Here is a 13098-nt window from a genome sequence, read left to right on the forward strand (position 1 = left end):
GTACAACAAAATTGAGGAATTGGAAATGCTTTTGCACGGCAAAGAAGTATGGTAGGCTTCTTCTCTTTGGGAAGTAGTGAACTTGCCTATACAAAGATAAAATATAATTGCATTTTTACATGAATTTTTTTTTTGGTTGCTTTATTCAAATAGATATACTCAAACAATTGTAAGTTGATTGTGCATATATAAATGTATAATTATACATAATTGTATAGAAGAAAAAAAAAGGCAAAACCAAAACCCAAAATATCGTAGTGACATGACAACAAAGGCCATCTCTGCCGCACCTTGTAGCGAAGAAAGTATTGTACCAAAAGTTAGTCCACCATCCGCGCACGACAATGGTGCTTTCCTGCATTTACAACTTAAAAGTTACAAAATCAATCCACCATGAGATTTTGTTGAACTCTGAGTCTGAGCTTCCACCATCACCAGTTGGGTTAAATAGTTTTGTCCCACCTCTTATAAACCTGTTAAGTTGAAGAACAAAAATTAAAGAAGGAAAAAAAATTCATTTTTAAATGCCAAGAGTTACCAAAAAAACAATGTGTTTGTGATATATTGAAACTGATTATAAGAAGGAAAAAAAAGGGAAAAAAAAAAAATAGAGAAGAAGGTAGTTTTGTACATAAAAAAACATTACAAGTACTGACAGCTTCATTCATTTATGTACATTGGCTGGCTTGGATCAAATAGTGATGCCACTTTAGTATATCTTCTATCAACATCAAAAGAAAACAAAGCATATAGAAAGACAATGAAGTTTGAATCCAGTCCAGAGGATCTGATTATGAGTATACAATACTTTTTACCATCTATTTTAGAACTGAAGGCTGAAGCTCACCCAAAAAGCAGGAAAGAGGAGGATATGGGAGGATATGGAAATCTGAAGTGCTAAAAGGAACTAGGTGGGGTAGAGCTGCTAACCAATTTATCAGTTCCAGCTGAGTCTGGTGAGAGTGGAGGAGGCATGTTCCTCAAGAGTCCAACGTCATCTGCCCCGATATCCAGCACAACTGCTTGACCGTCTTCTGAACCAAGATCTTCATTCTGGATTGCTCTCAAACCATCTAACACTTCGTCCATGGTTGGCCTCATGTCCCTCTCCTGTTGCAAACATCGGAAGGCCAATTCTGCCACTGCTGTTGCCATCCTCCTAACAACATGGTTCGTTTCGAACTCAAGAAGAGGATCAACCAACTCATTCACTAAATGATTTTGAATTTTGTTGATAGCCATGTTGGCCAAATTTATATCATGCCGGTGCCTATTGGTATCCACTGCTTGTAATGATGATATGAGCTCGATCAAGACCACACCAAAGCTATATACATCACTCTTGTCCGTGAGTTGATAGCATTGGTAATACTCAGGATCAACATAGCCGGGGGTCCCTTGTGGAGCAGTTGAAACATGCGTGACATCATTGGGGAACAATCTGGACAGCCCAAAATCAGCGACCTTCACACAAAAGTCGTTGTCTATGAGAATATTGTTGGTCTTGACATCACGGTGTATTACATCATTGCGGTGAAGGAAAGCCAGTGCATCAGCTGTCTCTATGGCGATGCTCAATCGAACAGGCCAACTAAGAAACCCAGATTCGACTCTTTTCCCATGGAGATGGTCAGCCACTGTTCCATTAGGAATATACTCGTAAACAAGGAGGAGTTCTCGGCTGTGTCTTGAGGTGCATCCGTACAGCTTGACAAGGTTCCGGTGTTCGAGACGAGTTAAGATCTCGACCTCATTCATAAACTGCTCCACACGTTTGAAATTGTTCTCATAAAGGCGCTTCACTGCAACTACACGGCCATCCTGTAGCTTACCTGATCAAGCAATTAAAAGAAAATATTACAAAACAGAATTAACAAGTATTTATTGGTGAGTGAAATTGGTAACTTATAGAGATGCAAAAGGAAGTATTTTCAAACCATAGTAAACAGTGCCAAATCCTCCGTCTCCAAGTTCTTTAGCAGGATTGAAATTTTCAGTGGCTTCCTCTAATTCAGTATAGCTGAAGACCTGAACTCCAAAGTAAGTGCTCCCCTTATCATAGTCTGACTTTGAAGTAAAGGAAGGATAAGAAGGGATGCTTTGAGATTGAGAGAGATTAGTTGAGGGAGTAGCAACGCTTTTGCTCGTGAGGGGTGTCGGAATCTCTTTGCTTTTAGCTAGTGCAGCAAGTTTCTTCTTCTTTTTTTGTATGAAAGAATATATATAGAATCCTATGAAAATGCCAAAAAGGATTGCACCTGCTACAGCAAGACCTGAAGATGAAACAAATATTGCTTAAATTTTCTTCTTTCTGCCATGATGTCATCAATATGTTATTAATGAAGTGAAGTATTACCTATTGCTATTGTCTTCTTTTTTCCTGAAACAGCCAAAAGATAAAGCAACATTAGTTGAAAATTGTATAACAGATATAAAAAAAATTTTGTAGACTATAAAGTTCTCAATACAAAAACAGGAAAAACAAACTCCTTATAGTAACTTGTGGAATTTCCATGAATATCAAAACTAAGTAAGATGGAATCTAAAATTTTGAATTACCCAATTAATTTTTGTCGGAAACCCCTTACCCATATCAGGCCACAGATACAAATAGCATGTCACTGAAAACAAAGCAGGCCAAACATGGAGAAAGCCATTGTTCATTCTCTCCAATATGCACAAGGAACTGATAGCATTACATTATAGCTCATTAAACAAATCACAATTTGTGACAATTTCTATCTTCTAAGAACAAAGTGAACGTATCTACGGGAAATCGATGAGCAGTGGACGGAATCAGCCATCTATCTACTTGTCCGGTCATCAGCTAGACCCCGAAGTCCGTTTGAAAAACCGAAGCAACCAAAAATCATGTGCCAAAGTAAATGAATCTATGAAACATTGAGATCCTAACACTAGGGAAGTAGTGCAATGGTCTTCCAAAGAGGGATTAAAAGCAAAACATTGCATAAAAGGCTATTCCTCTGTTTGGTGTCATCAAGTAAGGTAACAAAACCAGAAGACAAAGAAGCCATTTTTGGATACTGAGCACTCAAAACACTACCTAAAAATTGCCCAAAACTACTATGAGTAAATTCTACAAAACCCATGAGAGAAAAAAACCAATCAAAACTTCGAAGACCGTTGAAAATACCTGCTGGGTCACAAACCCGATTGCCGCAAATGCAAACGGGTTCGCTCGAATCCGAGTCAAACCCACACAGGCCATTTACACCAAGACACTGAGCGCATTCATTATCATAAGGGTTGGTATAGTTAACAGTGAAGCCTTCATTGATCGCTTCCTGAAACAGCGACCGATTGGCGACGAGCTTCGCCGCCGTGGTTTTGAGAATCGGCACCGTAATTCCAATCTCACACTTGAAAGTGCTCATAATCGGGTCGAGCGGCACCGGCCCGATCAAGTAGTAAGAGTCGTTGAAAGCCAGATTGTTGCTGCAGTGGAACCAATTCGCGAGCTTCGGCGTAGTGATCGTCGAATTGCAGCCGTAGAAAATGGACACGTCCATGTCGTCGCTCTGGTTGTAGGCGAAGAACTCGGATTTCATAGTTGAGTTGAAGACCTTCTCTGTGCAGGTCGAGGTCCAGAGGTCTGAGCGGGCCAGCTTCAGATTCCGACGAACCGGGTCGAGTTGGAGAACTCGGTAACTCAGCGACAAGATGGTCAGCTCCGGCGAGTCGTTGACGCAGTTGATATGGAACTCCGGCGGGCCGCAGTAGGCCTGGCGGGACCCGCCGGTGAAAGGGTACGAGAGGTTTCGCAGAGGGCCGCAGTCGAAGGCTTGGGAGCAGTTGGAGAGGTTTGCATTCGAGGGGAACGACGTCGTAACCTCGAAGGAGTAGAAGAAGAAGAAGAGGAGGAGGAGGAGGAAGAGTGGGTGCATTGGGGAAGGGGCGGGAAAACAACGGCGTTTGGGTGTGGGGTGGGCGAGGCGGGAAGTGGCTTAGAGAGTTGAGTGATGAAATGCAATGAGGTTTTGGTTTGATCATATGGGCGGCGTTCGTTGACTTGGACTGTTGTGGGTGGACAGTGCACACAGTTTTTGAATATTTTTGAGACTGCTGCCCAAATATGTTATCTTTTTTACTTTAATGAGTTTTTTCTGTTCAATAATTTATGGGTATTTTCGTAATTCAAGGAATTAAAATGATTATTTATTAGAGTTAGTAAGACTCCTGGTCAACTTCAAAGGTATAGTCAAACAGTGTGAGCTCCAAACCAGCAATTTTTCGAAAGGGTAGTTGATGAATTGGAGGAGGGCTTTGAATGTGAAAAGAAGAAAATCTCATACAATTTTTGGGCAAGTTTTTCCTAGGTAGAAAACTTCCACTACCCCCACAACTTTTTCTCTGGTAAATATACTTTTTCTCAGGTAAATATATCAAATTATAGAGCACCTTTTTTCGAGGCAGAAATTATTATAACATACTTCCGTTTGAAGATTCTTTAATATTTTTTAAAGATTTTTTTGTTCAGAGAAATGATAATATATTAAACTCACACACACTATACGGGTACTACGACTCAAATTCAAAATGTTTCTTAAAGTAACAATTACTCCAAACTTTTAACTGAAAATTCCTAATTTCAATACATGAATTATGTACAAAGTATTCATGATAGCACATGCAATGGAATAAGACATTTTCAGTCCCTACAATACTATATATTTAATAATAAAAGGCACAACCACCGCGCACATGAAATGAAAGCTTTGTTTTATTGACGAACTATAGCTATTATAAAGGTAATATTGAAAGAACAATCTTGATCAAGAATTCATTAAATGGACCTACTACCTTTTAATAGTTTAATGTATGAAACATGCATGCTTGTGTGATTTCATTCAACAAACATCAAACACGGAAATGAATTTCTTTGACTTGTACCTAGGGAATTTTCTGTGCGTTGTGACTAGTCCAAAAGCTAAACAAATTCATACAATTTTCTAAATTCAGAGAAGGTCATTCTAGTAAATGTCATAGCAGCATAGATAACACGTGGTATGAATCATTTGGTTTTGTTTTGGCACGGAAATGGCCAGCCTGGCTAATGGGGAAGATGATATTAAAAGACCAGAAGAACCAAAATTGAAGTTTCCAATGGAATGCCGCATGGGTTTTCCATGGCTATGTGAAAGGAATTTGGGTGAAATAGAAGAGTAAGAAAATGTTTGGTATAGGTCAAAGTTTAGGAGAGCACACTCTGCACTAATGTCTCTGAATTTGTACCAGATGCAGCAGGAGCTGCAAAAGGACTCAATCTGGCACAAATCTTGCACCCACCTAAGAAAATTCTGTTTGTCCATCAAAACTAACTTCATCTTCTTCTGAGACCCAACTCAAAAACCCAATCTTGCTTTGGCCCCTCACTTGTTTCTAGACCAGACTATATACTAAAAGAAAACAGAGGAAACAAGAAGTAGGTAGCCTAAACGCTAGATTTCTATATATGACATGCAGGTGTTTGATAAAAAGCCCCAAAGACAAGGAATTAAGACCAAAAAGATTACAACCGCATGCATACCTGCACAGTTCGAGGGATTAGGTCCATCCTTGCAATAGCAGGTGAACTCAGCTGTAGATGTATTGTACCCGCACTGACCACCAGTTTCGTTACATTGCTTACACAAGTTATTACTTGCATCCCATTTCAACCCAAACCCAGAATCAAGAACGGCAACTAGATTGTCCTTGGTGGAATTCATCGCCAAATTTTCACGCGCTGATTGCGAAACGCGGGCAGTGACGGTCGTGTGGCACGTTCCAAAGGTACTACTAATATTCGTGAGCCCAGAATTCGTGAGGTTTTGTGTGACAAAGTAATTGATGTAATTGGCAGTGCTGTTTATGCTGCAGTTGAACTGACTTGTTAGCTGAATTGGAAGAGGAATATTGAGTGGGGGGCAGTCATAGAACAGCAATAGTTCTTGAACATCTGAAGCATATTCTACACGGTTTACTTCTATTGTGGTGTTGCCAGGTGACACAGGACAAACGTTGTTCCAGTAGTCTGTCCTAGCGATTCTAAGAGTACTTGCACTTTGGTTGATATCCAGGACTCGATAATCTTTGTCCTGGAATGAGATCACCGGGGCGTCCCCGATGCAGTTCAACTTGAATTCCGGGTAGCCACAATAATTGGGCCGGCTTGATCCCCAAAAAGGGTAACCAATATTCGGAAAATTTGCGCATTGAAACGAAGCGCTGCACTTGAGGTATTGCTCATCATCCTCCTCACCCAAAGATCTTGGAATATACAATAGGCATATAGTACTTGTGATCACAAGGAGAAAAGAGATCTTTTGCAAGGGATAGAGATTCATTTTCAGAGAGAGAGAGAGAGAGAGAGAGAGAATACTATTCAAAGTTGTGGGAAAGAAGAGAAGATGAATGTGAATGCCTTCATCTCTAAAGTACGATTGTGAAGACAAATAGGTGGGGATGTGACGAAGTTAACGTTGGATTTATCTTATTTTTATGTTATATTTTTTACATATTAAAAATAGAAGGTTCTACTGGAACGTTAAGAGTGCTTGTAGTCAATGGAAATTATTTTTGGTGACCAAGTCCTCTCTCTAACATAGTTATGGTCAACTTTGCAGGCGGTCTTAGCACGAAATTTGTATTGGTTGCGGAATAAATCAGCACACCTTGATAGAAAATTAGCCAAGTTGTGAATTTGTGCACCTAAACCTCTCTGCACTTAGATTAATAAAACTATCTTATTTCCATGTTGGATGATCAAAGTCAACAAAGGGCGACTGACACCGACTTCAATGGGATTGTATAAGATGTCTAGTGGCTATATTTCCTAGGCTGCTTGGAGCATGTAATACGGCACAGTTTTGCAGTCCAGGGAGAGCAACAAAAAGGGTTGACTCTGGCACCATCAGAACATCCAAATTGATGCTTGTGCCAAGGGATCAAAATGACCAAAACATGAACAATCTTAAGGGCTTAAGGTTCAATTGGTTGACAGAAATTTTCTATGCAACATGTTTAATTGTTGAAGCTTATAGCAACATGATCTCTCACATAGTCACAGACCTAATCTTGTATCTGTGAAGTTTGTGTTCTGCTTCTGCATGCAGACATTTGGCTCTAACTACCATGGATTATTCCTACTTGGACATGGACTATATAGCACATAATTCCCGATTTCCAACCCGGGTTTTAAACAGATGAGCCTAATGACACACACCTAGATAGCTATCTAGGATGTTAAAAAATTAAAATAAAAACTGCGGATGCCACCAATCCTGGAATTCAATTCTGTAATTTATAAGAGAATGACAAGGGACAGACATACCTTTTGCATTACATGTGGTTGCATAGGCCTGATCCTGGCAAAAGCAACTGAATCCACCACTAGTCGTGTTAAGCCCACACTTCCCTCCTGATTCCGAACAATTGTTGCATTGAACATTATCAATCTCCAATCCCAATTCAAAGCCTTCATCTACGACTTCCTGGATAGTTTTTTGACTGGCCATTAGAGCCTGAGCAGCTGTCGTAAAAACCGGAACACTGATCCCAGTTGTACAGGCGCGGGCAGCAACTGGATCAACTGGGGGACTCTGGGTGAAAGACCAAACAGTAATGTTACCGTTGTTCGTACTGCAAACTTGGGAAGTAAAGTTATCCCCCAGCCCCGGGATAGTTATACTTGTATTGCACGCGTAGTAAAAGGTCAGGTTTGTAAGCCCAGACGAATAATTAAACAGAGAGAAGTTGATGTTGGTGTTGACATAAGTCTGAGGACAGATAGTTCTCCAATAGTCCTGCCTAGCAACTGTAACAAACGGAGCACTAGAATTCGTTTTAAGAATTCTGTAGTTGATATTCGACATGTTGATCATGGGGGCATTGTCTACACATTTGACCTCGAACCCCGGCAGACCACAGTAATTAGCCCGGTTTACTCCCCAAAAGGGGTATGAGATGCCTCCGATGCCACCGCAATTAATATCTTCGCTGCAGTTTGCATATTGTAGATCATCCTGGCTTAGACTCAACTCAACGTTGATCGAAAGAAAGGAAGTGATCAAGAGCAAGGGAAACAACGATTGAAGCAGAAGGGTATGCATGCTTTTGGAGGAAAAAGCTCAGAGTGAGGGACAAGGAAACTCAAGCATCAATGAAATGGGGAAGCACAAGGATTGAAATGAAAAAGGAATAAGCGTCCTGTTTTATTTTAATATAGTTGTTGTGCCAAGTCTTAAGCTATAGGCCTTTGAAATTTTCAATGAAGTGTGGTAAGAGAAACAGAAGCCTATCTCGTTTTCTCTGTTTCTTTTCTCATTCTTGTTTGAATTTCTTGGCATACCAGCCAATCCCAAAAAGACGTGCACTAGTTTTAATTAGTCTACTTCCATGTTTGTTTATATTTCTAATTAATTTCCTAACCCACTCAAATTATGTGGAGGTGTTCTCATGAGGGCTGGAAAATATGTTCTTCCAGAAGCTAGACTAAGTCAATGTTTGATGGAGTTTTGGGACAGGTACCACCAAAGACCTTTAGCAAAAGACTTATAATAAGTACAATGCAAAGAACATGGCAGGAAGAAAATAATAGTTACAAAGGATTCCATGATTTGTTTGTTGGACAAGGATAACCACAGAGCAACAAACATTCAAAAATATCTCAACCATTTCATCTCAAATGGAGAGGGAGGACGTGAGGCCAGGCGCTGGCGGCAAACCGAGTGACCCCTTCTCCACCCTCTACCACCCTACGCACCGGGACGAATAAAGGGCACTTTAACTTGAAGGATTTTAGCAAGTTAGGGTTTTGGTTAAAGATGAGGCAAATCTTTAACCAAATCCCTAATGTGTTCCTTAATAGTGACAAAATAAGGCCAACTTCCTACCAACCTGATTAAGATATGAAAGGGACAAGCCATCTAACTTAAAGAAAATTCAGCACTAATTTGGCCACTAATATGTATATGGCCCCAAATTGTGATGGAGCATCCACACTTCTGTTTCATCCACCCTTAATTGTAAATGAGTAAAAGTCTCATATAGTCCAAAGAAAAGGCAATCCATCAAAATCATTCCTAAATATAATTATATTTCTATCTTTGCCAAAGGATTAAATTGGTTGCTAAAAAATCCTTATATACTATGCAAAATTTAGACAGTTGACAATAAACTAATAACTTGGTTTTTTTATGGTCAGAGTGTCAAGGGACTAAAATATTCTCAAAATTTCTGCAGTCATCTTGCACACAAGTCCATGTCCATGGGACAAAATAAAGTCATGTTGAACACTACCAAAAATGAGTTGATATAAGGAACCCAATTGCCAAAAAAGCTAAGAAATTCAGCTTAAAATGCAAAAAAACCACTCTTGTTAGCATATCTATTTTGGGTTCAGAGCTCGTACCTTTAGCTGATGGCAAAACTGGATTGTCTATGGCCTCTGCTGTGGCAGAACAATTCCGGGACGCAGAACTTTGATTCGGGCAATGGCAAACAGTCTCACTCAAACCCCAATCATAACCACAAACACCCTTTGAACCAACACACTCATCACATTTTGCACTGTCCACCTTATACTTCACCTCAAATCCTTCTCTAACTGCCTGTTCAAGTTCTGTTACATTCTTTGAACTAAAGATACTGAAACTCATTGCGTCCTGAATCCGAATCACCATCTGTGATTTACACATGAGAGGCACCGGAAAAGCTGGAAGTACGGCGGCCACATTACCATAAGTTTCATCCTTGGGGCAACTGAAGTCACGTTGTGAGCTAGAAATACAATCATACAGTAATTTAACATCGACAGAGCCTGAAACATAGTCGAAAAGATTGGAATTCAGTTTGGTGTCCCCAAACTTTGGAGAACAAATTTTGTCATAGTAGTCATCTCTCACAAGTTTGAGTGTTTCTTCAGCTTCTTGGTTTATCTTCAACACTCTGTATTGGACCCCCATAATCCCTATAGTGGTGACACTCTCGGAACATGTGAGATTCAGTTCTGGATATCCACAACTCTCTGGCCTGCCGTATCCCCAGAAAGGAAAACCAACGTTTGTGATCTCTCCACAGTTGAACTTGTTGCTACAACTTGTGTACCCAACAAAGCTTGAGGCTAAAGGAATGTTGATGAAAACAAAGAAGGCAAAAGGGGATGAGAAGAAAAGCCAGGACATCATTTTTTTTTTTTTTAGGGGAAGAGAAAGTGTTTGATAGAAATGAAATATATTAAAAGTTTGGTTTGGTTGTTGGAGGGGCAATGGGGAAGCAACTGGAGATAAGCCAAGTGACGTTGAGGAAAGTTGGTTCAAAGATAGAGATGCATTATGAGTGCTTGAAAGGTTTGTTGACTTGAATAAGAAATTTTATTTAACGCAGGCCAGAAATTTCTTCTCAGTACAGGGATTTTTATTGTTTGTGGGGTTATCTGCTCAAAGTCAAGCCAAATTAACTATAAGCCTCTCCCTCAACAAGCAAAGACACTGATTTTTAATGGCCTCACGAACTAGCTTGGGTCGGTTCATCCAATTCCCACCAACCTAATCATGGTCTGAGAGGAGGAAGGGGATAGTTTACTTTCGAGAAGTTCTTTAATTAATTAATTAATTATAATGATATGTTTACTAATCCATAATGAGGAATTGAATTGAGGAGAATTAGATTTCGGATTCCTATTAAAGTTGTTTATTAAACCATATGGATTGAGAAAAGAGTTAGATTTCATATTTCTATTGAAGTTATTTACTAAATCATATGGATTGAGGAGAGTAGTACTAATTACTAAATTGTCTTTATTGCTGGGTTAAAGTAGATGACAAATTTTAAAATTTTAAAATTGTATGAGGATATAATGGGTAAAAAAGATGAATTCCTAATAAGTTAATTTTCCAGAAATTAGAATACCACATCCCACCTAAGAATTGAATTCCCCCAAAATCAAAAATTCAATTCTTAATTTTATGTGGACCCCACTTACTTTTTAATTCCTTGATATGCAGTAAATACGAATCTTCCATAATTGGAATTCGAATATATTGGAATTCAATTCCTTATTCGAATTCCAATTCCTTGATTAGTAAACACACCATAATTGTATTGCTTACATATTTTTATTTTGGGCCAAATTAAGAAGGGGAATGAGGTTTTTTTCATACTGCCAATATGTCATAAGGGTTCGAACTTGAGACCACTAGTCTGTTAAAACCATTTCTCACTGGACTAGACCTCATTACGTATTACTTGCATATAAATGCACACTTTTAGACAAATATTTTAATAAGCAATGCGCAAAAGTTCGTATTTTAAATGATGTTTCGATTCTGCTGATAGACCATCGTGTTTACTACTAAATTTAATGGCAATTCGTGTTATTATTGTCTTGTGAGTTGCCAACTCATCTATAATGGTGTCGTCAATATAACATTAACGTGCCAAGTAACAAAAATTTAACACTATAGCTATCCTTTGTTTTGTTCACCAAGTCTCTTATTTATCCAATTTCGATACAATAAAAGATCACTTAATCGCAACTGCTTGAGCAACCAAACACATATACAATTACACATATAATACATATTTCAAAAAAGGAAAAAGGTTTATATCAGAATTTTTTTTCTCCGAACTTGACTAGGATAGGATATCACTTGTGAAAAACCGACAATAACTTGGTGTGGTCATTCCTTCGATTGGTCACTCATTCAAAAAGAAATGATGAAAGAGTGGAAATTATCGAAATTAAGAAGAAGAAAAATTGCAAGTTAGCTCTTGAAAGATGAGTGCCGTAGAAAAAGAAGTGTGAAACGTTAATTGATACACATCAATCGGACGTGACCCATAGTTTGCATTTTCTGCCGGGAGCTTCGCATATTGGCCGAAGTTCTCTATCTCTTTAATTTGACTAGTTCTTTGGACTTGAGAATGGACGTCACCGATAGTTGACAGATTAGGGGTGCATACAATTTACATGATTACTTTACAAGTCATATGAAATTAATGAACAGTTGAGTAGATGCTTTGGAAGTGGTTGTTGGTTGGTTCCTCTTCTGTTTTTAGTTTATGAATCAGAGACAATCTTGGTTACGTGTTCATACTACGCATGACATGTAAGTTACAACGGTTGTTAGTATTTTGTTTTCACACATGATATCAAGTATAATAGCCTATGGTGCACCGATATGGATATGCTCGTATTCTATACTCCGATACACTGATACAGGTACAGTACGCTTTTGATATGGATATAGGCGTATCGTGCACATTTCCGAAAATATTTGAAAATATGTTTGTTTGTTTTCAAAATTATAAAATCCTATGGAGTTAAAGATTTAGGAAGTGGCTTTCACAATGTTTTAATTTGTTTTTGTGTTGTTTTTATTTATTTTATTTTTTATGATTTGAGCAATTCTATGGAGACTTGTATTTTGTGCTTAGTTTTATGTTTTGAACTTAAGGTGGTAATTATAACATGATAGGTGCAATATTAATTTTTGCTATTTATATTAATTTTTAAATATATATTACTTTAATCGCTGAATCGGTGTCGTACTCATATCCTAGTTTTTGGAGTTTTGCTATATCGACAAATTGTATCGTATTGTATCAGCATACCCGTACCCGTGCCACATAGATAATAGCTAAGATGACTATAAAAATAAAAAATAAGCAGTATTGGCGGGATTCAAACACTGGACTTTGAGTGCATATATAACTACTCTTAATTATTTGAGCTATAAGCTCCTTGCAATAGCTAAGGTGATATTTGACGGTGAACTGAGCCAAATTGGAAGGAAAAAAATGTGTTGACTAAAAGGGCTGGTATCAACTCAAAATCGAATTGAATCGACCCGGATCGATCCATTTCATGGTTTTAACCATTTTAAAGTTGATAGGAACAAAATTGGACCGATTGTATTAATTTGGACAATTTTAGTAATGTAGTCTTGTTAGGTAGAAATCAAGTCCTACAAATGTAAAATTGTTAATAAAAATATACAACATGGTTACGCGCATGAAATAGTCGCTTATTGGGTCGGTAATCAACAACTCCAGACCGATGGGCCTTCAAGCTACAGATTATTGGGTCATGGCTAT

The 13098-nt window shown here is 38.5% G+C and overlaps 2 protein-coding genes and 1 pseudogene across 4 annotated transcripts; all 3 read right to left on the reverse strand.

Annotated features, from left to right (window-relative positions):
- The window catches only part of LOC117623518, a 90663-nt pseudogene extending 86172 nt beyond the window's left edge, over positions 1–4491 (reverse strand).
- LOC117623517 (LEAF RUST 10 DISEASE-RESISTANCE LOCUS RECEPTOR-LIKE PROTEIN KINASE-like 1.3) lies at positions 157–6431 on the reverse strand. Of its 3 annotated transcripts, none has more exons than XR_004585144.1 (5): positions 5549–6431; positions 2357–2380; positions 1938–2273; positions 848–1832; positions 157–473 (listed from the first exon to the last, which is right to left on the reverse strand). XR_004585144.1 is itself a non-coding variant. In XM_034354530.1 (5 exons), exons 1-5 carry the CDS (start codon positions 6345–6347, stop codon positions 444–446), a joined length of 2091 nt encoding a protein of 696 aa, XP_034210421.1. In that variant the 5' UTR covers positions 6348–6431; the 3' UTR covers positions 157–443. The 3 variants fall into 3 exon arrangements, 2 of the variants coding, with proteins under 2 accessions (XP_034210421.1, XP_034210419.1); XM_034354530.1 differs by having other exon boundaries at positions 931–1832; XM_034354528.1 differs by lacking the exon at positions 157–473 and having other exon boundaries at positions 609–1832.
- A 2865-nt stretch (positions 6432–9296) lies between these two features.
- Positions 9297–10232, reverse strand: LOC117621791 (LEAF RUST 10 DISEASE-RESISTANCE LOCUS RECEPTOR-LIKE PROTEIN KINASE-like 2.7). Its single transcript, XM_034352339.1, has one exon. The coding sequence runs from the start codon at positions 10185–10187 to the stop codon at positions 9297–9299; it is 891 nt and encodes a 296-aa protein (XP_034208230.1). The 5' UTR covers positions 10188–10232.
- Positions 10233–13098: the final 2866 nt, after the last annotated feature.

The sequence above is a fragment of the Prunus dulcis genome, chromosome 3 (assembly GCF_902201215.1).
Source record: "Prunus dulcis chromosome 3, ALMONDv2, whole genome shotgun sequence".
Classification (NCBI taxonomy): domain Eukaryota; kingdom Viridiplantae; phylum Streptophyta; class Magnoliopsida; order Rosales; family Rosaceae; genus Prunus; species Prunus dulcis.

Bases quoted from the DNA above. Each gene is read 5' to 3' on its own strand.
- LOC117623517 (XM_034354528.1), bottom strand. From the start codon at position 6,347: ATGAATCTCTATCCCTTGCAAAAGATCTCTTTTCTCCTTGTGATCACA. The intron at 2,381-5,548 runs GTATGCATGCGG...TGGCTGTTTCAG, and splicing joins TAATCCCTCGAACTGTGCAG to GAAAAAAGAAGACAATAGCA. The intron at 2,274-2,356 runs GTAATACTTCAC...TTTCATCTTCAG, and splicing joins AAAGAAGACAATAGCAATAG to GTCTTGCTGTAGCAGGTGCA.
- LOC117621791 (XM_034352339.1), bottom strand. From the start codon at position 10,187: ATGATGTCCTGGCTTTTCTTCTCATCCCCTTTTGCCTTCTTTGTTTTC.